Source organism: Melanostigma gelatinosum, assembly GCF_949748355.1.
Source record: "Melanostigma gelatinosum genome assembly, chromosome: 11".
In the NCBI taxonomy this organism is placed as follows: Eukaryota; Metazoa; Chordata; class Actinopteri; order Perciformes; family Zoarcidae; genus Melanostigma; species Melanostigma gelatinosum.
The window spans coordinates 23,644,623-23,670,582 of NC_136644.1; the positions used below are offsets into that span (position 1 = coordinate 23,644,623).

The 25,960-nt window shown below is 41.7% G+C and overlaps 1 protein-coding gene and 1 long non-coding RNA gene across 4 annotated transcripts in view; one reads left to right on the forward strand and one right to left on the reverse strand.

Moving 5' to 3' along the window:
• The first annotated feature begins 6,297 nt into the window (after positions 1 to 6,297).
• On the forward strand, positions 6,298 to 9,234 carry LOC306784600. Its single transcript, XR_013772367.1, has 3 exons — positions 6,298 to 6,372; positions 7,583 to 7,811; positions 8,742 to 9,234. It is a non-coding gene; the product is annotated as an uncharacterized lncRNA (long non-coding RNA).
• A 10,186-nt stretch (positions 9,235 to 19,420) lies between these two features.
• Positions 19,421 to 25,960, reverse strand: part of LOC306785150 (protein jagged-1a-like) — a 29,501-nt gene continuing 22,961 nt past the window's right edge. For 2 of the 3 annotated variants that reach the window (XM_079279382.1, XM_079279380.1), the window contains 13 exons: positions 25,634 to 25,798; positions 25,349 to 25,462; positions 25,127 to 25,240; positions 24,922 to 25,035; positions 24,712 to 24,828; positions 24,065 to 24,092; positions 23,592 to 23,677; positions 23,314 to 23,427; positions 23,006 to 23,115; positions 22,369 to 22,476; positions 22,086 to 22,217; positions 21,497 to 21,647; positions 19,421 to 21,101 (listed from right to left, as the gene is read on the reverse strand). In XM_079279382.1, the coding sequence (XP_079135508.1) occupies positions 20,572 to 21,101; positions 21,497 to 21,647; positions 22,086 to 22,217; positions 22,369 to 22,476; positions 23,006 to 23,115; positions 23,314 to 23,427; positions 23,592 to 23,677; positions 24,065 to 24,092; positions 24,712 to 24,828; positions 24,922 to 25,035; positions 25,127 to 25,240; positions 25,349 to 25,462; positions 25,634 to 25,798 (1,883 nt within the window). In that variant the 3' untranslated portion in view covers positions 19,421 to 20,571. The remainder of the gene's footprint in view (positions 21,102 to 21,496; positions 21,648 to 22,085; positions 22,218 to 22,368; positions 22,477 to 23,005; positions 23,116 to 23,313; positions 23,428 to 23,591; positions 23,678 to 24,064; positions 24,093 to 24,711; positions 24,829 to 24,921; positions 25,036 to 25,126; positions 25,241 to 25,348; positions 25,463 to 25,633; positions 25,799 to 25,960) is intronic. The other variant, XM_079279381.1, reaches the window with a different exon arrangement.

Below are 25,960 nucleotides of genomic sequence, written 5' to 3' on the forward strand. Positions count from 1 at the left end.
GAGTCGATTTTGTATTATTAATCTGAATCTGTAAATCACTAAATGTATTCATGGATGGATTACCGAAGTGTCAGGAGCCCCAGTTGCCTTCATCTACAAAATGCCACTTAAAGAGACACGAACCAACCAGGAAGAGACTCAAAATGACCTCAAGGAGACATAAAACGACTACAAAGAAACACACAACGACTATGAGATGTCGACTATGAACGACATCAAGGTATTTAATAGCTACAAACGGACCAAAACAACTACAAAGAGACACAAAACAACTACAGAAAGTAGCAAAAGAGGCAAAGACAAGATTAACTACAAAACCATTAAAATGACGAAAAAAAGACACAAATTGACCACACAGACACACAAAACAACTACAAAAAGTGGCAAAACAAACACAGACAAAAATAACTACAAACGGACCAACACAACTGTAAAGAGACACAAAATGACAACAATGTTGAGAAGCAAAGCAACAAAAAGACAACACAACTACAGAAAGTGGGTAAACAAGCAAAGACCAAAACAACTACGAAGAGCCACAGAATGACGACAGAGAATGATCACAAAGAGACACAAAACCACAGAGAGATGCGTAACAAAGAGACACAAAAGCAGAAATAATCGAAACAACTATAAAGTCTGTGTGTCTTTTTCCTTTGTCGTAGAGGTGGTGGGGGTCTCTTGCATGTCTGTGCCCAGGGGCCCGTTCATGAATGTAGTGCAGTAAAAAATGCAATATGTCTCTCTGAGATGTATGACGTAGAAGTATAAAGCAGCAGAAAATGTAAAGACTCAAGTATAGCACAAGAGCCTCACATGTTGTTTGATCAGACGCTGTTATTGATCAGTGCAGAGCGACTGGATCATCTCTGCAGGTGATTGTGTGTAAATGTGTGCCGTCACAGTTGCCTGCAGAGATTAAAAAGTCACCATGGCGACTGGGTGGGATCCACTCCTGCAGATGGCGCTGTACTGATGAACAGGAAGGGAGGGAGGGAGGAGGGGGAGGAAGTCTGGGGGAGAGCGGTTCAGAGACGAGGATCACGGCATCATCATACTGCTCTGTGTTCTAAATACAAACAGTCTCAGGGATCTGTGGTAACACCGTCTGCCGTAGATGCAATGGCGAACGCGGCCCATGTGCATTTTTGTTCTGCTTCATCATGTTCAATGTTTTTGTGTTTATGTCCGCCTGATGTTGAATATTCTCTCTCTTTTAGCTCTGTTTTTGGTCTCCAGTGTGAAGCATATCGGGAGCTCTATTAGCAGAAATTGAAGTATTATGTTTCATATTCCTAATTATGTTTTCATTATAATCACCTGAATCGTTGTGTTTTTGTAGAGTGAGGCCTACATATCTACATAAGGAGCGAGTCCTCTTTCGTCCGCCATGTTACTACGGTAGCCCAGAATGGACAAACCAAACACGAGCCCTAGGAGCCTTTTGCGTTTTAACGTTTCCTGAGGGCCACCTTCATTTGTTTGTGAAACTGCAGTAACGTGAGATGTGACTTCCTGACTTCCGCTGCTCATAAAGTACTGTTATTGTGGTGTGGACGTTAGTTTTGCACTTGGAAGGGAAGCGGAGTGATCTTTGGTAGGTTTTAATCTGCAACCTCACCACGAGATGCTACTGATTACGCACTGTCCCTTTAAGAAGAAACTTCAATTTGACTTAAGCGTTGACACATGGTTGTGTCTCAAAAGACATTTATAATACTTTGTTTATAATTTTTGGGTATTTTATGTATTTAGCCTCATTCATGACTTTTCAGAGAGGTCATTTGTTGAACGTAAGGAAAGCTGCGTCTTCAAATTGATCTGCATGAGTGTGAATGAAGCTCAGAAATGTGCATGACCTGACCACAGATGCCATGTTGGATTTGTTCCGGCCTGCGGGCTCTGAGGGCTCTAACGAGGCGAGACGTGGACGGACAAAGCATCAATTAGAGCCGCGGACAGTGGACACTGACCGTGGACCCCCTCGGCCGCTCTATTGTCCCCAAAACGGAAAACGGAAAAATAAAGACAATGTGATTTGATTCTGCTGAGGTGCACTCCCAAAGCCCTTGCAGCGTCAGAGAGTTTAAAAAAGAAGAAAAGCGCGCTCGTTGTCGTCAAAGCGTCGTCGACCTCGTGTCCTCAGCCGGCAGATGTGTCTGCATCTCGACCCCCCGCCGTGCTCCACATACACTTTTCATCAGGCTGTTTCTGGTCAAACATCATAAACATCATGTGACATCGTTAATAACGTTTGAATTGTAAATGACATGTGAACAGAGCAAGAAGCAATTAGTCTGCACAATAGAATATAACAGAACGCGAGAAGCCAGCAGCATATATGTGAACTCTGAAAGATAATAAGCAACAGTGTTTGTCGTTTGATGGTCGATTTTAAAGATCTTTCTAATATGTAGTCCACTTATTAAGTGATTAAAGTATACGAGCAACAGGGATCAGATCTCTGGTGTTGGATATATTCAGAATCAGAATCGGTTTATTCTGCCAAGTACGTTTGCACATATAAGGAATTTGGCTGTGTGATTGGTTCATAACGATAAACACAGTGCAAAAGTATAAGACATGAACTAAAAATAAACAACATGAAAATTCACAACAGAATAAATAAAAAACATTAAAAGAAATACGTTAAAATAAATCTAAAGTATAATTTTTTTGGTCACGAAGTCTATATTTCACATGTAAAAGCTCTTGAGGAGATATTTTTTGTTTAACTTTATGCAAATCACAAATATATTGTGGTGTAAAAACCATGAACAGGAGTTCAGAATCTGACTGTTGTCTCCACCCGTCAACCGGAAATACTTGAAATTACTAATTTGTCCTCTTGCACAGAAATATGGAACATGTTAAGCACATGTATTAACAACTCAATGTGCATGAGAAGGAAGAGACGTCCTCAGTTATGAACATCTCGTTCAAAGACACATCTAATGTTCATTCTCACGTCTTGTGAATTATTGTTTTATTTTAACAGTTGAAAACATTTCTAAGCAGAAACAGAAGCAGACCCTCTGAACATGTGGTGATGCATTTCAACACAAACACAGCGAACTGAACCACTGTCGGCTCAGAAAACACAAAAAACAAAGTCGCTCACTGACATTCAGAGCTATATTATTAATGTTTCAAAATAAAAGTTTGTCTTACCTTAGTGACAAACACATGCGGGCTGCCAGCCTGAGGCGAGCTGTGAGAGTCTGTACTGCAGCACCACACTGACCCCAACACACACACACACACACACACACACACACAACCCTCCCTGCCATCACCCCCCAACGCTTCACCCTGGACAGTCTGATCTCACTTGGATCAGGGTTGACGTTTCCCGGGGTTTTAAGATGTTTACTTCTCTACTATAAATGATGATAAACCCTGAAGTTAATTCTCTTTGTTGAAGTGCTGTGATTTATTTGAGGGGAGACACTACAGGGGAATAGGGTAAACATTTGTACTCAATATATCACCATGAAACGGCACAAGAATTATTTGTGTTATAAGTTTTCTGATATTGTATGTTTACATATGCAAATGAGGCATCATCTTGTTAAATATGTGTTGATTTACAAAGCTTCCCAGAACAGAAATATGAACATTGGCTCAAGCCAGGTTCAAAACTATTGTTTTATTTCATTGATGTATTCGATTTTTTTAATCACTGAATAAATCAGAACAAATAAAACTGTTGACAGCCATACCTTTTCTCCATGTTTTTAGGAATACAAGGTTCTATAAATCCAGCTATGAATGAACAAACTCATTTTAACCTTCAGAATACACATGAAAAAAAGTGTGGCGTATGTGTGTTCTGAAGCCCAGACTTTGAATTGCTGAGGTCATGAATACTTCCAGAGCACAACAAAGTTTAGTCACCGTGTACTTTTCTGCGTATTTTAAAATTCCATTTCTATAAACTTTAAATTTCTCTGTGGTACAGTTTGCTATGAAAAACAGTACAAATATTACGACTGTTCTTCACTTCAAACACATTTTCTGACTCAGGAGAAGCTTCATGGCTGCACGTGATAATGTAGAAACAGTGTTTTCTAGAAGGTGGATGACCGATTGTTGACCACTCTAGTCATTAATTAACTGCTTTCTTTTGAAAAAGCTTCGGTATGTGAGCGTAGCCTTGATGTCGTGTGTTTGTCTTATCGGGCAGCTGTCGCGCTTCCCACCTTCGAATGTCTGGCGAGTTTTTTTCACATGCAGCACCTGACGTCTTCCCATCGTCAAAAACATAACGTGTCACTGCAACAGTTTATTAATACGTTCAGCCTGGGAATCATTCACAACAGATAATTGATTTTCATTCAAAAAAATAACATTTATTTATTTATTAGGTACATACTTCAGTTTAGTTTATGAGGTTTAGTCCTGGAGTATGTTTCTGATTTGGTTTGTCTGTTTGTCACAGGCTGCAATGAGGAGGTGCCTTAAACGTGCATTCTCTCTACTGACCACCAGGGGGCGACTCCTCTGGTTGTATAGAAGTCTATGAGAAAATGACTCTACTTCTCTCTTGATTTATTCCCTCAGTAAACATTGTAAACATGAGTTTATGTCTCAATCTCTAGTTTCAAGTCTTCTTCAACACAGCATGATGTACATTTAGTAAATGATGGTCCATTTAGATTAAAATGGACCATAAAGCAGGGTATGCTTTAGGGCGGGGCTACCTTGTGAGTGACAGGTCACGAAGGCGCCATTTTCCCATCTTGATATTGTCATGTTTTTGTCCTAGAACTTCAACCCTTTCCCACTGTTTTCAGTGAATAAAAGTTCATTGTAACCTTTTAGGTCGCCTACAAATGTCTTATTCAGCGTTCGGTTGTACTTAGCTCCACCCTCTCGTGTAACTTCTGGTTTAAAAAAAAACAAGATGGCGACAACTAATGACATAACTTGGTGATTACCTAACTGCCTTTGGGACCGCAATCCGCCCTTTAAATTGCCTAAATCTCCTTTTGTTCTTAGCAAAGGCATGTGATCCCTTCGGATTCCCCAGATGAAACACTTTCCGTCCATCTTTTCTGCGGTTGGTGCAATTTACTGCACAACTGTGTCATCTCGGCTTTGGAACTTGACTCTGCTAGAAAAATTCAATTATGACTTTTTTTTCTGACTACACAGACTACACAAAACAATCTTGACCTGATTCATGGTATAACAAAGTTCTTTCACACAAAAAAGCAAAGTATATATTTCCAATCAAGGTTCCACATGATAAATAATATCAAAATATGATTTTCTTTTCCCAAACAAATGTACCAATCATCTTACTTTGTAAAAATATGAATCCACCATTTTGATTAGAAAACATCCCTGTGATATATTTCAAAAGACCGAATCCAGTATTGTTGTTAATCTGTCGTTGTTGTTAAAGGTGGAAACGTCTTTCAATTAAATTTTTACACAGTAAATATATTCATATAAATGGGTAGAGGTGGGTGTCAGTGTTACAGTTAAATAAGAACCATGTCGATGAGCCTTAATACTTTCACTCCAGTTGTTTTTTTATTTACATTTGGATTGAATAAATTCAGAGTAAGTGCACACACATTCATTTTTATTACATGTTTTGTATATTTGTACCAATACAAGGTGGCAGGTACCTAGCATCAGTTCTGTTCTAAATGTATTAGAGTGAAAAGTACAATATTTCCTCTGAGATGAAGTGGAGCAGAAGTATAAAGTTACATTATATTCAACACTGAACTGTAACTGAACCGTCGGGCAATCATAGACATGACAATTTTCCAGGCAACATTCTCCGAAAACGTACAAAAGGTTTGAACTGTATTTATAAACTATTAAATACTGTAACAACATAAAGGACATGAGAAGAGTAATGGCATGCATTTCCTGTGATATATGTAAGTAGGCCTACATGAGTTTGTGCCTTTGTGTCCCTTTATATTATCAATTTACGTTTTTCTATTTTTATTTTTTTATGCATTCATTTCTGTCTATTTTTTAATCCTCTGCGGTTGCCCTTGTTATGTTAGTTTGAATGTGTGTATTTTGCTGTTTCTGATTGACAATTTGTGAAATTGTAGGCTTAAAAAGTCACGTGACCAATATGAACGTCTACGCTGATGCCCGACTGTAAAACGTCATAAAATCACCAACCAATGTTTAACGCTTTGTTTGAATTCATATTTCATCAAGTGTCCCATGTATAATAAATATATATAATAATAAACATGCTTCATAATTTATAACATATTTTGAGAACAGTTAAGCTAACCCTTGCTGAACTCCGCTCATCAAATTGTTCAGGCAGCTAGTCGGCCGCCTTTATCTGTACATCATGCTCTGAACAGGGGAAACAGCTGATCTCTGAAGGTGAGAGCGAATAAATTATATCATCACAGGTTCGTTTATGATTGTAATGTTTGTTTAAAGTTAGATTTCTGCTGCTCAACTGCGTAAACAGACGACCAACGGGTCCGAGTGGGCAGCTAACAGTCTGCTAGCATCATGCCACTGTTAGCTTTGCTAGCTTACACAACTGTTAGCAGGTTAGGTAACTGCTGAGGCGCCGGTCATTGTTTAGTTTGGAGTGTTATTAAATGATCATATTAGCTAGTTTAGGCTGCCAGGACTTCTTTAACATGCTCACAAGCGGTTATATTGTGATGTTACACTCAGTTGATTAGGTACACCTAGCTACTGCAGTCTAATGCCAGTGTTCAGATCATTCACTTAAGTAAAAGTACAAATACATGCAAATTAGTGAAGTAAATAGTACAATATATGTAACAGCAATACATGTAAATACTCATGTATAGTACCTCACAATGTCACATAAGTACCGTACTTGTGTAGCTCTAAGTTTTATTCCACCACTGATACAACATGAAGGTTATGATGTTCAGTGTGTAGGTTGTGCTGCTGTTGTGACACACAGAGCTGTTTGTTATGAAGGGCAGCCCTCCTTTATATACATGGGTGGGCGAAATAATAGAAACACCTGTCAGTATACAGTTCAACAAATCAGTCAAATTGATTGTGTAATAATTAGTCGATACAACATCAGTGCTCATCTTAATTTCCCAGACCCCACGTATTAGTTTAGGGCTACAACCTAACAATTATTCCCACTACCAGTTAATCGGATTATTATTCCCCTATGCAACAGAATAGTGAAACATGTCCATCACAAAGTTTCCAGTTTTACTGAAGGTGACATTTTCAGTCCAAAGACTCCATTTGCAACAATATTAAAAAGGTAATTTAAAATTATAAAAAAGTAAAATCTCAAATTGGAGAAGCTGGGACCAGAGAAGCTTTGTTTTATATGCAAGAAAACCAATAAGCATGTTATCAGAATAAAATGGTTTCAACACTTTGCTCGTTCAAGATCGTAAAATGACAAGAAAGTGAATCACAAAACATCATCTGTGTGATAACAAGAAAACTAAATAAATACAATACATCGTATCTCCTTCTTTCCAGAGTATTATTTTGGTTCATTAGTATTATTGGGTGAAATGACACCAATAGAATCAGATCTATGAATGGAGAGCTGACGTTCGTCCTTCCTGTTTCCCAGCTCAGTGCCTGTCAGTCATGGGTCTGCGGGAGTTCTGGCACGGCTACAAAGTCTTGATTGTGATGGGAACGAGTCTGGGGCTGATCCACTGGGGCTGGTATAATCTGAAGGCAAACCCACAGCTACGCAAAGTCAGAGAGGAGTACATTCCCGAGCCCGGCATCGTCACTTACGTCTCTCCGCCTGTCGCTCCTCCGGCTGCTGCCAGGAGCAAGTAACTCAAACCGAGGTATTAAACTGTGTTTCGCCCTGCAGCACCTGCAGCTGGTTTCCTGTGCTCAGCTAATCAACCACCACCACGGCTGAGGTGTGTTCAGCTGCAGTACCTCTTCTGTCCACTAGCTGTCGCTCCAAGAAAATGGGAAAACCCCATAATTCTCTCCATCAATACAAATCGAATGCAGGTTTTACACAACAAGTGCAATACTGTGTTCAAACAGTGTTCACTTTGAATGTGTCTGTTGACCGCAAACCGTGAAACGACCATCGATAAAGCCGCTCAGGTAGACTGAAGCGTAAATCAGACGTATGACTCGAACATTAGCAGCGATTTGGGTTTTTCTGAGCAACATCAAGTGTATGAAGTAGAGACTGGCGGCTCATCATGCAAACATCTAACCACGGATCTTTTTATTTTCAATGCGTTTCTCCATCAGACTCATAAATACATACAAACGTGGGTCAGAGGCTTCAAAACAAATGCACAGAGCAAGACACACTGGATATTTTCTTAATAAATAAACGAAAAATATAAATAAATAAACTACATTAAACTGCAGAAGATAAAAGGAGGTCCGCACTCTGGTAGGCTCCAGATAAACAGTTTATTTCTCTCTCTAAAGCACCGTATCGATCTGTAAGGGACGGAGACAAGCAGGCAGCAATTAACTCGGATCATTATCACCTGCTGGTCAGCAAACAGCCACAAGATGGCGATCACAGTACTCCAGATTATAGAAACACCCAAATCCCAGAAAATAATATATATTGAGAACGCATCGTGGTCATTTGATAAAAAGTGTTTATAGAGACCTGGCTGAGGAGTTTTGTGATTAGCCTCTGCCTCAGAGTCTTGGAAAAGTCTGAGTAAAAACGTGTATGAGCCCTGGTACTTTCACCTGCATATCAATCAGGTTTCTGTGTCTTCTTCCCCCTGCAGAGGTGTCGGGATGAAGCCTCACAGCTGGCTCAGGAGGAACTGGCTGTGGGCCGCCGGCGGTGCGTTCGTCACCGTCCACCTGGCCACCTGGCTGATGCAGAGCGCCATGAGGAGCGCCGTGCGCTCTGAGGCTGCACTCAAACAGAAAGCTGCTGAGGAAACACTGGACTGACGCTCGGTCACCTTCTCATACAATTCAAGGACAGGAAGCAGCCTGTGTTGAACACAGCGGAGGACTGAGACCAACACTGCCACTGAGGAACGATCCACTGTGTCCCCTTCAGTCCGACTTAGAATATTCAATTGTGAATCATAAAACTGCAGCGAAGAAGCTGCTTTGTTCCACAGATTTAGTGTTTTTTCTCTGTTTAATTTAATGGTTAGTTGATGAGTGAAGTGTGATCCACTGTGAATCAATCAATAAACCAATAAAATGATCAAAAGTATCAATCAAATACAGAAACCAGTAATTGAACACATGTAGACTGTCTCTCTCTGTTTGGAACATTCTAAAAAGGGTCAAACTTTATTGCCAGCTGACAGGAAATAAAGTTTCCCTTTCCAATAAATGATGCACATTTAAATATTCTATTAACACAAACATATCTTGATGAAGCTGTAAAATGTATTGCCAAAATATTGACTCACTTGTGTTTATAAAAGACACAATGTTAAAGATGAGTCTGGTCAATTCAATATTATTATGTCGAGACTCAAACCAACATGAATGTATCTGCTAACAAGTAATTCAATTTATTTTGTATTGGCTTCACAATCTGTACCCAATGCGACCTTCTCTGTCCCGGGACCCTCACACTGGGACAGGAAGAACTCCCCAGAAACCCTTTCAAAGGGAGGAAGAAGAGCCGGATGTATTTACCTCCATACATTTCATTTACAGTCAGCAGTGCAGCTCTACCTTCTGTAAACGTAGCTTCCCTGTATGCTGTTTTAACTCCTTCACACTGAGCGAGTAAAATAACTTTCTACAAATCTCCCGTTCGTAAACATGTTAGTTCGTCCCTCAATACTGTCTGACTTCCTGTCTGTGGCTCTCAGCTCTGAGCCCATTGGACGGCAATCTATAAAAACACAAATATATAGTTTCATGTTAAAAAAAGTTCAGTAATGTCCTAAAATAGCTGGTCACTGTGGTTTTTAATCGATCTACTTGGGACTACTTTCAGAGGCGGATTGATCCACAGTGAGTATTTGTGGCAGCAGGACGGTGTGTGTGTGAGACTGAGATTTTAAATACTGAAGTCAGCTGCAACTGCAAGTTGTCCTGAGACAGACTGCACATTAAAAGATAGTAACTTTAAGAGCTTTATTGGCCAAGTATGTGATCACTCACAGAGAAATAAGCACAACAGCTAAGAACACGGACAACAGAGCTGAACAAATAGACGGGGTGTATAAGAATGCATATACAAAAGATAAATATATATAAAAGCACCAACAACATAAATAAAACATCTATTTACAAGTTAAGTGTTTCTGAAAGTTGTTGACAATATAAATATTGCAAAGAAATACACATTGAAGGGGGGAATATGCATATTATATATATATACTACAGGGAAGTGAGGAAGTTATAGTTGTTATTTATAAATCGTTATTTGGGTGAAGTAACCCTTTGAGCTGCAGATCTCCAGAAGCACCACATCAGAGACGTGCAGCTCTCCTGCTGCTGCGTCTCCGGTACGCGTTTGATTGAGATAACGGAACATGTGCAGGTTCCCACAAACACCCGTCACTCCACAGCGCTGACCTCTCCGTCGGCTCCAGAGGTCAAGGACATTAAGATACTGCGGATCCCTTCAACTCGGGACTCAGAACATGCGGATGGACGTTGTGTTTGACTGGTTTCGACCGACGTAAGCTGGAAGGGTTCAGCCAGCTCGCTGCGTCCAGGCCTGTTGACCTTTTCTCTCTTTCTCCATTTCGCCAAAGCGACGAGGAAGACGGAGATGAAGGAAGCTGCAGACCTTCCTCTGATAAAAACCTTCTGAAGGCAATGAAACATATTTCTATTTTGGACGTTTGGTCTCAAAACATGACAAGTGAAGACGTAATGTTGGGCTCTGAGAGGCATCAGATTAATCGACAATGAAAAGAACTGTTGACTGATTGAAATGTTCTGTTTCTCTCTGAATTCATGAACCAAAAGTTCCTTTTGGACCAAACTCCTACTTCACATCAGCAGCAGGAATTATTCTCACACCTCTAAGAGAGTAAACACGCAGTAAAGATCGCAGCATGTTTGCCTTTTTAATTTGATATTGATCTGCTGGTTTGGTCTCAGAGGGAGGAAGAGGGTGCGTTTGTTTTCGTCAGGAGGACACACACACACACACACACACACACGCACACACACACACACACACACACACACACACACACACGCACACAGCTAAATAATGAGCAGTTATTATGGTGCCGTCTAAGAGCAGCTTTAGATCATTCTAGGTCCATGCTTCTTCTTTCCTTTCCACATTCCTGCAGCTTTTCCCTTCCCTGTGGTTACATGAGGCGGTCTTTAATATGTGTTTTTGTTATTTGGTTTTCTGATGGAGGTTTTCTTCTGATTATTAGTTGAATAAAAAGCTCAATTGAAGTGCAGTTTGACCTGCATAAATATGTTTCATTCTGTATTTTAAAATCAGTTCAACTGTCCATTTTGTACTTAAAGCAACAGTCCGACATTCTTCACCGGAGAAGAATTAAATCAGTTTCTTCTCCGTGTGTCCAGTACAGATGGTCAAGGATGTGTTTAGCCTAGCTTAGCACAAAGACTGGAAACAGTGGGAAACTGTTAGCCTAGCACAATCAAAAAAGAAGGAAACACCACCTTCTATGGATGGGCCATATGGTCAAAATCTTCCACCCCAATATCGGTAATCTCACATCTCAATAACGACATATATCAATCAGTAGTCTATATGAAATAACACGATGAATTAAAAACATTGCAAAGAACACAATTGCAAATTAAACACAACAGTTTTAAGTGACATTATAGAGAAAAGAATGAATATATTTCCAGCCAAACACTGACGATGTTTACCTGCATGCAAACAAAAACAGAACGATCAGATGAAGACAACAGTTTGATTTAACTACACCGGGAACAATCAACCAATTCAGATTTCATGAGACATATCAGTGAGTATGTTATTCCATTGATACATGTTACATGTTGCATACTGAACAGGTGCAGAAGTAGACATGTAAAAAGGAGACGTTGTGGTTGTGGCTGGAGCAGTGACTGGTTTGTCTCTGACCTAATCCTCCGTTCACGTCACGGCGGACTGGACTTGTCCAGAGTGGGCAGATTGTACCGACTGAGCTGCTGACTTTTCACAAATACTGCGTTTCCCAAACCACCAGACCACCCTGCTTACTGCCGGACCGAGGTTCCAGCTTGCAATGCTAATTTTCATTTTTGTGACTTTGATCCGGACCTTCCCTATCTTTGAACCACAACTCATTCATAAAACCACATTGGTTCCGCCAAGACAAAGCAGTTGGTGTCAAACTCATTTACATTTCTGCTGAGAGGACGTTGGTGTGTTGTGCATATCGTGGCTTGGCGGCCCGCGGCCCGCTCTCCCGCGGGGCCTTCTTCCAGGCTTCAGGATCCCAGCGGCTTGTGAGCAACACCGCAGATGTTCAACCCAAAACCGAAGCAGAGCAACGGCATCCTAAGCAGTACTTTTCCTGTCAACACGACCTACCGGTCCGCTTGGGAACAGTGAACCAGGCTGAACTCGGAGCGGTGCATTTGCCACTTTGTTTGGAAACGACAGACCACCCAAACCGGACCGAATCGAGTCATAAGAACAAGCGCTGGTCAGTTTAGAAATGCCACCAAATCCTCTGGCAGCAGACTCAACAATATAGTCAGCTGCTGCTGAAGGTTTACATTGTGTTGTTCTTCATCATGTGGCTTTGGAGATGCACACACTTCAACATTCAGCCATTATCTCCTGAGTCAGACTGGAAACAAACTCTTGAGACCGACACTCAGGTCGACACGCAGCAGCATGTGGTAGTCATTACACTCCCCAAACTTCATTACACACACACTTATAAACACACACTCTGGGACGAGAATTCGTGGTATGTACGGCGGTCTCTGGGTTTAGACTTAGAGTTTGATGATCTGGCTTCAGGTCAGCTGGCCTCAACACTCAAGTTTAGATTATTAAGAGTTTTAATAAATCTCGATGGAGAAACTCTGTAGTTATCATTAGAAGTCGTAGAAACAGTGCTGGGCATAACGGAAAGATAAAACGGCAAAATTATTATATTAAGAATAGAAGTCTAAAGCGCCATAGCGACCCCTAAAGGCTGTTTATTACATATTGACATGTCGGACTGTTCTCGAATCTTTATCAGTCGAGGAGCCAGAAATGTCCAAAGTTTTGGACCCTGCAGCTGATGAACTTGAACCTGAAATGCGTATTTTAATTTTCAAAAGAAACCCAATCTGAAAGGTTCAGTCAGACCTTCGGATCTGAAAAGTGAAACCAATGCAGAAGTGCCTTAAACTTGAATTCTCTCTTGATTTATTACCTCAGTAAACATTGTAAACATGAGTTTATGTCTCAATCTCTAGTTTCAAGTCTTCTTCAATTCAGCATGATGTTCATTTGGTAAATGATGGTCCATTTAGAGTCAAACAGACCATAAAGCAGGGTGTGCTTTAGGGCGGGGCTACCTTGTGATTGACAGGTTGCTACCAGTCTGGTACTTGTCCATCATTTTAATGTTTTGGTCGCCGACTAATTTTCCGGTCATATTAAGCTCCACCCTCTCACTTCTGGTTGCAAAAAAAAACATGATGGCGATGGCCAAAAACCAAGATGGCTGCGGCCAAAATGCCAAAATTGAGGTTTGGGTGTGTGTGTGTGTGTGTGCGTGTGTGTGTGTGTGTGTACGCTTCGGGGAAGTTTGAATAGGGTCGGAAAAAGGTGCAAATGAACGGTGACTTCAAACGATATCCCAGCATCCCTCTGTCTCTGCTGACGGGCGGACTTCATGGGGAACACTGAGTCACAATTTAAGCCAGATGGTTGGTGTGTGTGTGTGTGTGTGTGTGTGTGTGTGTGTGTGTGTGTGTGTGTATGTGTGTTGTGCGACCACATTTTTGAACGTTTCCTTTTGTATGCCGCTGACTTTTGGAGCTACAATTTCAGTTTGAGGCCTTTAAAGGCTAAAGTATGGAAGCTCTATATGACATTTGTGTGGTGTTGCGTAGTGATTGGTTAGTTTATCTTTTAAATTCAAACTCTAAACACAGGAATGAAAGAAAATCTGAGATTCTGTTCTGTGAGCAATTAAAGTACACATGAGTAGTGGAGACAGAAACGTGAATGAATGCTATTCCGACGTGTAAGTGCACATACTTCATGCCACACCTGACAATTTCCAGGAATACTGTGGTTTGAATTTTCTCGAGAATCGTTATAATCATCAATACTTGAAGATACTTTATTCGAAACTCTTTTTATTTATCGAAATGAAGGAGTACTCAAATGTTGAATGTCGTCTGAACTTTGTCTCAATAGAATATTTAGTCTGAAACTGGTAAACTTCTAAGAAAACAAGATTCTGAATCTGTCCAGAAATTCTCTACAAGAAAAAGTACCCAGAAGAAAGAAGTGTTCATCCACTGTGGGAGGCTTTTCTTGGAGAACGAGTGTCTTTGTGCAGACTTCTTTTTCTTTTGTCTGTTTGCAGATTTGATTGTGAGAAATTGAGTCAAGATGTTGGCCCTTTTAAAAAAAAATAAATAAAAAGTTTTTAAACACAGTGGACAGAAACAGCACAAAGAGAACAAGAGAGGGACAATAAAAGATGTCAGGGATCATGACGGGATCCTGAATCACTGTTTCATTCACTCCTCTGTGTTCAGCCGGAGGGAGTTGACGTCAGTCCCTTTCCCCTCGCTGTCTCCAGACTCCTACAGTTCCCACAACTGTTTCATGCACAGCTGAGTCATACCGCCACACGCACACGCACACACACACACACACACACACACACACACACACACTATAACCACACCCCTTACAGGGCAATTTGTGAAAACACTGAGTTCTTAAATTACAACATCCATAACAACCAGACGGGAGTTGAACTTTGAATCGATCCTCTCGGGGTTGAAACCTTACAGCTCCACATCTGTTCACATTATTAGTGCAGTTGGTCACAGCGGGCATTGAACCCCCAACCCCTTGGCAGTGTTCGTGCCTTGCTCCACAGAGACTTGTTGCATCAACGATCTGCTCTCCGTTGAGTGTAATGTCTCCGTTGAAATAAAGCGTCTGGCAGCTCCGTCCCTCTCCGTGTTATGTCCGACATAAAGGCTGACTCGGGTTTCTCTGGTGGATTAGTGGAACGATGTGGAGGCGGGCAGGCGTTGGTGAGCCTAACGATCACGTTAGCTCTGCTTTGCCAACAGCTTTGAAGCAGCGAGAGAGCAGAGGTTCAGATTTCATGACTCGGACCATTAAAAACACCCCCCAAAAAAAACCCCGAAGGGACTCTGGACTGAGTTAGGTGGCTGTGGAGCTGTCTTGAACAAAAGCATAAACACGAGGAGGAGCTCTGTGTGTGTTTATGCTGTGTGGTAAAGACAGTAGGGTCTAACCATGATGGGGTGTGAGTGCCAAGAGCTACTGATATCTGGTGTTTTGTGCCAGATTCTGTATTAAACCAGTGTTGTTCAGCTCAAATGATGCAGAGCAAAGTGTCTCGACTCGTAGATGTTCGTGCGTGTTTGCAGAAGATGACTGCTGATGATTTTTGGTGACCTCTGACCTTTCCTCTCTACTGCTGGCAAGCCTTTTCGATCAACATGAGCAGGGAATTAGTTTTTGTCAAAAGGACATTATCAGCTCATTCGCTGCTGTGTTTTAGTTTAACTAATTAAATGCTTACTGTGATGGATTATCTATCTGGAACATGTTTCCAGTTTGCCAGTTAAATGACGTGAAACCAGCAGCTGCCTTGACTGAACTTAATTGGCTAAAACCTGCAAAAGAAGAGTGTAAATTTGTAGTTTAAATGTGCCAACAGCGTAAAAACTAAAACGTTTTTTTCCCTCTGATTTAGATTTTTTTTTTTAAGAGACAGTCGGGAGTCAGAGTGGAAGTTGTGGTCTGGACCATAATGGCGGGGCGAGAGGAGGGGGAGGAGGGAAGATTGGCGTCACGTAGTAACTCAGAGTATGAAAACACACGACGGCCACATGAAACCCGGCTCTGATCCACTGACGGTGACTTTCTTTGCTTATCGGCGTCTGATTTGGATTCCCATCAGCCTCTTGTGTTGACAATCACAACGTTTGCAGAACTTCAGAAGAATGCACATAAACACAGTTTAAACACAGCCTTCCGCTCTGAATCCACCACACTGGAACAGTTTGGAGGAGCGGGGTTGTGGTTCCCCTCGCTCCGTTTGTTCCGATGAAAGTTCGGGCATCGCGGCAGAAATTCCTGCAGGAAAAGCAATTATTGAAAATGTCCCATGTTGTTTATTTGTAAGGGACAGTCTGTTGTGCTGTCTTTATAAACGCTCTCACGTGTCTGCAGAGGGACAGTGCGTGATGGACATGAAGACCAGAAGATGGATAAATGGAGACAAAGTGACTTCTGTTCTCCGCCTGCGATAAACACCTCGATGAGGCGAGATGTCTGTCTGGGTCAAAAGAGCAACAAACTGAAGCTTTCAACCACATCAAGGCAAGTTTATTTGTATAGCACATTTCAACAACAAAGTAATTCAAAGTGCGTCACATAAAACCATTAAAAGCATCAAAACACAAGGCAAAAGAAAAGGAGATTTAAAAACAATTAAGAACATTCATTGGATTAAAACATTTTTAAAAAAAAGAAAAAAAGAAGAAAAAAACAGTGTAAGAAATAAAATTCAGTAGTAAAATGCAGAAATGCAGGAAATTGATTAATATATTGATTGAATGTGGTTCAATTAAAGGCAGCAGCAAACAGAAAAGTCTTCAATCTTGATTTAAAGGAGCTGAGGGTCTCAGCAGACCTGCAGCTTTCTGGGACTTTGTTCCAGATATGTGGAGCAGAAAAACTGAACGCTGCTTCTCCATGTTTAGTTCTGACTCTGGGAACAGAAAGTAGACCGGTCCCAGACGACCTGAGGGGTCGGGATGGTTCATAAGGTAGCAGCAGATCAGAGATGTATTTTGGCCCTAAACCATTCAGTGCTTTGTAAACCAACAGCAGGATTTTAAAGTCAATTCTTTGTTGGACAGAAAGCCAGTGCAAAGACCTCAGAACTGGGGTGATGTGATCCACCCTCCTGGTCTTAGTGAGGACTCGAGCTGCAGCGTTCTGAATCAGCTGCAGCTTTCTGCTGACTTTTTACAGAGACCTGTAAACACACCGTTACAGTAGTCCAGTCTGCTGAAGATAAATGCGTGGACAAGTTTTTCCAAATCCTGTTGAGACATAAGTCCTCTAATCCTTGATATATTCTTCAGGTGATAGTAGGCTGATTTTGTAATTGTCTTGATATGGCTGTTCAGGTTGAGGTCTGAATCCATAACTACACCTAGATTTCTGGCTTGGTTTGTGGGTTTTAACATCAGTGACTGAAGCTGAGCGGTGATTTTCAATTGTTCGTCATTGGTACCAAAAACAATTACTTCTGTTTTATCTTTGTTTAATTGAAGAAAATTCTGGCACATCCAGTTGTTGGTTTGTTCAATGCAGTTACCCAGCCCTTGTATGGGATTATAGTCCCCTGGTGACATAGTTATGTAGATTTGTGTGTCGTCTGCATAATTATAACACACTTTGTTGTTTTCCATAATCTGAGCTAGTGGAAGCATGTAGATGTTGAACAGAAGAGGCCCCAGTATTGAACCTTGGGGAACACCACATGTCATTTTAGTCAGCTCTGATGTGTAATCAGCTACAGACACAAAGTATTCTCGGTCCTTCAAGTAGGATTCAAACCAGTTAAGTGCTGTGCCAGAGAGTCCCACCCAGATGTTTAGTCTTTCTAGGAGTATGGCATGGTCGACCGTGTCGAATGCAGCACTGAGATCCAGTAACACTAAGACTGTACTTCTGCCATTGTCTATGTTTAAGTGGATGTCGTTGAAAACCTTAACAAGAGCAGTTTCAGTGCTGTGGTGCTGTCGAAAGCCTGACTGGAAAACATCAAAGCAGTTATTTACCGCCAAGACGTTGGTCAGCTGTTGGAAAACCGCTTTTTCAATTATTTTACTTAAAAATGGGAGGTTTGATATTGGCCTATAATTTTTCATCGTTGCGGAGTCTAAACTAGCTTTCTTTAGGAGCGGTTTAATAACTGCAGTTTTTAGGGCTTGTGGGAAGACACCTGAGAGAAGGGATGTGTTTACAATTTGTAAGAGATCAGTGGTCATGCAGTTTGAAATATTTTTGAAAAAGTGTGTTGGTAGAATATCCAAGCAGCAGGAGGATGACTTCAGATGTTGTATAATGTCTTCTAGGCTTCTACGGTCGATTGAATGAAATTGTGTCATATTTGAATGGATGTTATTCAGAGATCGGGACAACACATATCCTGTGGTTGATGTGGAGGCACTGACTGCTTGTCTGATTTTCTGAATTTTGTCAGTAAAAAAGGAGGCAGATTGATTGCATGCCCAGGTGGATTGGAGCTCAGCAGCTACCGACACTGGAGGGTTTGTTAGCCTATCGACGGTAGCAAATAAGGCGCGTGTATTGTTCTTGTTTTTGGTTATGTCAGAGAAGAATGACTGCCTTGCATTTCTAAGTTCCAAATTATAATTGCGAAGTCTCTCTTTATAGATGTCACAGTGAACCTGGAGATTAGTTTTTCGCCACCTGGTCCAGAGTGTACCCCCTGTTGTGGGTGGGTCCTGTCATTAACCAAACAATTCAATAGGGAATCCAAATGTCTGGAAGGATGTGTTGTTACAGTGCTACAGTGAAATGTGTTTGTGTGTTCGATCAGGCAGATTTCAATAAGATGAGTATCAAGTTTGGGTAAAAAGCATTTGATCAAATATGTTTCTTTGATCAGAACACTGACAAGAGTTTTTTAGTTTAGCTTCCAACATTTTTAAAGTAAAGTTGTGAAATGATGAAAAACAACTTCAGCAAAAAACTCAGATCGACATTATGACGAAAGCCTTACAGACAACCTGAAACGAGCGGAAGACAATGCTGGATTAAATATGTATCAGACACGTTCAAATATCAGCTTTAGTTATTTTTCACAACTTTATCCAAATTTCACCAATTATGATATAGTTAGTCATATAAATGTCGTGAAAGTCATATAGTATGTGATGAAAATGTTATAAAAACATCATAGTATGTATATATATATATATATATATATATATATATAAGAAAACATTGTAAAAAAGACATGTCATTAAAGTCATGAAATAATCATGGTGTATCAGTCCTTAAAATGACGCAAAAGTCATAACATTTAGTTATAGTAAGTCATTAAATGGCATGAGCATTGTTTATCAAACGGGCCGGATCAAGTTAAATTATTGGTTCTTTCTGATACTTCACAATACTTAAGAACATCTAACTTTCCCCAAAAAAGAACAATTCATTGTTACCAGTAACAAACTGATTTTTATTTCTCAAGGTCCAAAAAAAAAAAACACTTTCGTGAAATGTACGAGAAACACATTTTATTTATTCTTCCATCATAAAGTAAAGAGGCTGACGACTGAAATCAAACACGGTTTCACAGCCCGACTTTGTCTTCCAATCACAATCACCGACAGGCAACGTGTCACAATGTTCTCGTTGAACTCTTCAGGTACTTCCTTAAAAGGTTCCCTGTGGAGGAGACTTCAAGTTTTCACTTTACAAGAAAACTCCACAGCGCTCCTTTTGACTACGCAGGTTTGATCTTTCAGATTGTTAAACACGAAAACACGACCCAAATTCTGTTCTTCATTTTGTTTTTTACACTGTACAAAATGTACAAAAGCCCAAAAAAAAAAAAAAGAAGCTGCATCGCTTGAAGAATATCTTTTCAGTAGCAAAAGCAAAATGTCTGCCACCATGTTGGTTTGTGTAAAAAGACCCCCCCCCCCAACTTACATGTTGAACTCTCAACACATCATGGCAAACATGCCAACAGATTACATCCAACAGACAAAACATTTAGTTGAGGCACAAAAATGCCCAAATCCAAAAGGCAAAAAAAACAAAAAAAACTATTCTTCAAGAGCACTTTTGGTGTTAAAAATCTATAAACAAAATCCATCAAGAAATTGTAAGCTTACAAACCTTTGACTCAGAACAATACTCATAAATTAAATAAAAGGAATATCTTAAGGCTCTTGACGATTAAGTTAATAAATCAAATATACACAAAGATTAATAAAAAAATATTTACATATCTATACAGAAACATTCTACGTGGACAATTCTTCATATTGACTCATACCACCAAAAACCCCCCCCCCAAAATAAATATATTTTCTCCCACATTGGTCGGGTGCAACAAGGCGAACAGCACATTCAAATACAAAACTCATTCTTCAATCAAAGATACATTTCGTGCACGTCGGTCTTTGTAGAAACGAAACGCTCCTGCACGTCCAATTTCTGTCCTTAACGAAGACGTCCACAAAATCGGAGATCCAGCCAACCGCAGTGTTCGGGCCAGCATCATAAATTAAACGTCAAAAAATGAAATGCCAAAAGTCCATTTTGAAACAAAAGAAGAACACCAAAAAAAGAGAAATAACCAAAAGACTTGCACCACTGAGGTGTGTCGGATCTCTGTGGACCCCCGTTGGTTATACAATGTACTCCATCCTGTTTACGCTCTGTGACTGCAGCTGCCTGTTGTCCTGTTTGCTCGTCCAGTGGGGGGGTTTGCCTGTCGTATGGTCCACCAGCGAGTACGCTGCCGTTGCCCGAGGGAACCTCGCCTTCTGCAGCCTCTTGTCCAGCTCGTCCTCCTCCGATTGGCTTCCAGTGTCCGACTTCCTGATCTTGGCATTGACGGCGTTCTTGTCGTCGCAGAGGTGGTGATGGAGCAGCAGGTGGTGGTGCTGCTGCTGCTGGTGGGTCGGTGTGTTTTTCACGATGGGGTTCTTGATGTGGTTGAGCTGCTCGCGGGCGGCGTTGACACTGTTGTGGAGGGCGTTGTTGTCCTCGGCAACCGGTGCCAAAGAAGAAGACGCCGCCGCCGCCGTCTGGGCGTTGACCCCGGCGTGGGCGCTCCGCTTCCTTCGCCTCCTCACGAACCACAGCAACATCAAGACCGTCGCCAACGCCCAGACAACAACCACAGCGGAAACCAGAAGGGGCACGAGGTGGTCTGCTGGACGAAAAAAGGAATGGAGGTCAGCGATCAACTCGCACAACGGACTGAAAACAACAAAAAAAATATAAATCTTTGAGTCACTTTAAGTGTGAAGTGACAGTCCGACTTTATGGGAATTTGTTTGCCGCTTTAGCCAACGTCAGATAAAAAGATGGATATCGGTTTCATCACTGTACGTCTAGTACATAAATACGTCTGTCTAGCCTACGTAGCGCGATCCCTTTTTATTCAAAATAAACTGCACTTAACATTCATTCCGACCGAAAAAAAAAAAAGCCAGTGAGTGCTCCTTATTTTGTCAAACTACAATTCCCAAAGGCGAGAACGGCGTTTCACGCTCAAATGCACAAGAGTTGTAAAACGTTGACGTCCTTCTCCACTTAGTGGCTCACCGTTGGGGTTGTGGCGCCATCTCCTCTGGATCCGGACCTCTGCGATGGCGCTGATGACGGTGCTGTTGGCGCTCTTCTTGCTGACCAGATCCATGATCCGGTCCGTGATTTCCTTGACGAAGGTCAGACCCGTCCTCTGGTCCTCCGTCGACTGCAATAACCAGCAGGAAAAACTCCCGTTATGGTTTATCTGTGGCATTTCAGTCTAAATAAATGCTTGCGTTGGTACCCTCTAATCACCGATTCATGCAACACAATAAGTCATGAAAGCTTTTCCAGTCCAAAAAAAATCATCTGGCACACTGGATGCATTTCATGTTTCTGGCTGCAGAAACAGCGGTTTGAAACAGTTTAACAAATCTTAAGCTTTTAGCGACAGTGTTGCGCTCTTATCTCCGAATTCTGACTTATTTTCCATTTTATAATACCAGACTTTTGCTAAATGTGAGCTTGATCTACTGGAAATGGTAGGAACTTAATACCCGATCCCATCAACTGATGACTGCTTTAAAATCTTTACACTACAGAGTTTTGTTCCACGTTTCCAACAACTATTAAAGGACTTTTTTCAGTCCACACCGTGACTCACGATGGCCACGTGGATCTCCTTGTTGGTGCTGAGCGACGGCTCGCAGCTCGTGGAGACGGAGGAGTCGGAGGACAGATTCTTGACGACGTAGAGGCTCCCAAGCTCACGGCAGACCTGCTCCACCGTCACACCCTGTAACACCACACCAGAGCAAATTCATCAGCGGCCACAGCGTGGAGGTGTGGCGCAATTGTACCCGATATGAACCCCCCCCCCGAGGAGAACGTTTCTACTAATGGAACCAAAATAGTTTTGTGTTTGGAAGGAGGAAAACCAAACCGACCATTGCCGTGATGTCCTGGTTGAAGGTAAAGGTGACGTTGGCGCAGCTGCTTTCTGAGTGACACCTGGCCGGGGGCGGGGCCCGGTGGGCTGGGCTCATGCACTCCGCCTAATACACAATACATTGTCTGTTCATCATCAAAAAACAACAACAACTACAGAACAGAGTTTAAAATAGATCCGCCTCTACCAATCCTGCATAATGGCTGCTGCTGTACTTTCACTTTTAGAGTGATGAGCATTATTACAGACTGTTTGTTCTTTGCCTCCATCCATCAAGCCAATAACATCACTACCATCTTCAGATGCATCATGATGTTGTTGTTCACACTGTATAATTGTGTTAAAGTAGTTACAACTTAACTCATAAATGCGTTGTTTACATTTAGCATGCTTTTGCTAAACAACTCTATAAAACTTGGACAGAAACATTATAATAACTATGAATGCACTGCAAAAAACATTCCAACTCTGGATTTAGTGTACAATCGAGTACTAAAATCTTTAAAAAAATTAAAAATCTAAATGTTAAAAGAACAGTGTAAACAGTAACTTCATAATCATTTTGTAAAAAGAAAATAAGTTTCATGAAATCTTGCCTTCATCATTTCAGGCGTTTGTTGTAAAAGTCGTTCTACCTTCGAGCAGCCGATCCTCCCGTTGTGACAGCGGCACTTGTTGCAGCCTTCGTCCCATCTGCTTCCGTCCAGAGCCAGCAGCCCTCCGACCACACAGGGCCTCCCCGACGCTGCAGCACAAACTTCACCGTCAGCATCAACTCTGACGGACACGTCTCAGTGCAGAGGTGTCCCGACAGCAGAGGAGTTCGTCAGTAACAGCGATTTACGTCGGCTTTAAGAGTCACATGATGGTGAAGATAACGTCTGTTGTTGCAGTACTAGGTATACAAACGGGATAAAGTACTTAAACTGTCTGCAGGTTTTACCTTCTTGGCAGCGAGGGCCGGTTCTCCCTGCTGGACAGATGCAACGGAAAGCGTTGATTTCATCCACACAGGTGGAGCCGAAGGAGCAGGGAGACGACTGGCACTCGTTGATATCTAAAAGAGACGAGTGACAAGTTGTGATTTACCGCCCACTGAAATATGAATTACATTTTTGTCTTTGTCCGAGAGCTAAATGAAAAGACAGAATGGGAATAATAAAAGAGCAGCAGATGAGTGGAGGGAGAGATGGAGAGAGAAGGTTAAAGGTCAACACTCACTGATCCTGCAGTCTGGGCCGGCGAACCCCGCAGCGCATTCACATCGATACCAGTTGTCTCCATCGACACAGGTACCACTGTTGTAACTGCAGGACAGAGATGATGGGTTTATTGGGGGGGGGGGGGAGGGAAATAAAAAACAACCTGAGCTGGAGCACTCACACCGAATCTTAATTATAAAATTACTTTACTTTTTTTTAGTACTATACTATATTGACATTTTTATGATTTAATAAGGCATACCGTCTTATGACATATTTCAACAGACTATACTTTGTTGACAAACTGACATAAAAATGTAAAAGAAATCATTAAAAATCCATCGAATTCTATGTTGTACAAAATGTCAGCATAGTAAAAAAGTCATAAAATGTCCTAGTATAGTATATCAATAAAAAGTCATAAAAGAAGTCAAAGGATATCGTGATGTACATATTAAATGTAATATGTACATCAGTGTGTGTTGAACTCACCAGGGATTAGGACTGCAGTCGTTGGCATCTGGAAAATGAAGAAAGAAAATCTTCACTCACCGTGTTGGTCACGTCACACTCGTCTAAATCTCTCCAGTCTGACTCTGGACTATGAAATGAAATATCTTGAGTCACATTAGCAGCGTAGCTCTGACAGGGCAACACTTTCACTCAACATCTATTGTACGGATTGCGATTGAAGTTTAGAAGCAGAGATTCATGGTCGCCAGAGGATGGATCCTTTTCTAAAAGCTACACATCTGGTTTATCCAGAAACTAATGTCCCATCAGCCTCGGAGCTATTTAAAGACGTTCGTTTCAATATGTTGCACATATTCGTACATACCTTTCTAATACTATTTTTTTGTGCACATACTTCATTTTAAAATGTCGACATTTAGCATGTTAACACTAACATTTGTGACATGCTGAATCTAATTAACATGCATATGGTTAGCATTCTAACATGCTAAATGTTAGCACATTAACACGCCGTCCTCTTAAAACAAAAAGGTCCACGATTTCAATGTGAAATGCATCACATGTAGCGTATAATGAGACACTCACAAATCATGTCTTCGCACGGAATGTGAACCCTTAAAATGTTACATTACGCGGACGAGAGCAGTGGCTGTGCAGTGACTCACTGTGGCTGCAGGTGGCGCCCTCCCGGCCCTCCTTACAGACGCAGCTGAACGAGTCTCCGCCCACCACACAGGTTCCTCCGTTCTCGCACGGACTCGGCAGACAGCTGCTGTTCTTCGCTGTAGACACAAAGACGACAGTTAGACTTTTTTTGCCTAAACATGAAGACCCTTAAAAAAAAATTTAAAAAACAGCGTCATGTCATTGCTGACCGATGTTACAGGTGGCGCCCTCCCAGCCAGCAGCACACAGACACTTGAAGGCGTCTCCTTCGTCGTAGCAGATTCCCCCGTTGTTACAGGTCGCCTCGTCGCACTGACTCTCCCCTGGGAATAAAAACAGCGAGTCAGAAATTTGAACCAACATCTGGAACAACTGGAGGGCGTGCGTTCACGCGGCAGTTTTATGTTTTCTCACTTGAGTGGCAGGTCTTCCCCTTCCAGCCGTTGCTACACTCGCAGTAGAAATCGTTGACCAGGTCTCGACAGACGCCGCGGTTCCGACAAGGAGCGGCGCCGCAGTCGTCGATGTCTGCGGGACAAATAGCAAAAACATCGGAACGCATCCAATATGGCCGCTCAACACCGCCTCTTCCTGCTCCAGGTACGAGGACGAAGAGGGAGGAAGAGGAGGACTCACTGTTCTGGCAGGCAGGTCCGTCCCAGCCGTCAGCGCAGATACACTGATACTGACTGACTTTATCGATACAGGTTCCTCCATTCAGACAGGGGGCGCTCTCACAGTCATTTACGTCTGCCAGGAAGAGGGAAGAGAAACTATAATGTATTATATTTCTTTTTTTTTAATCATCAATTTAGTTTTTATAGAACCCTGAAGTTAACAAAAAAAAGTTATTGCTCGAGAGATTATTAAAAACACATTGAAGTACCAGAATTATAAATCGATAATCATTTATGTGCTCACTCTCGTGGCAGTATGTCCCGGTGAATCCCTCCTCACACTCGCAGCTGAACTGTGCGCCGGCGTGGCTGCGACACCGCCCGTGGGGGCCGCACACGTTGGACGAAATCAAACGCACCCCGCCCGGCGTGCTATTGGACGCCACCGCCACCGTGCAGCTGTCAATCACTGTGGGAGAACGAGACATATGCTAATTTTCTTTCTCACCACATCTGGATGTTCAGATTACTTCTACTCTATATTTGTACGGTAAATATGAGGCTAAAACCAGCAGCCAGTTAGCTTAGCTTAGTAGAAACATCGGGAAACAGCTGGCCTGTAGTGGAGTAG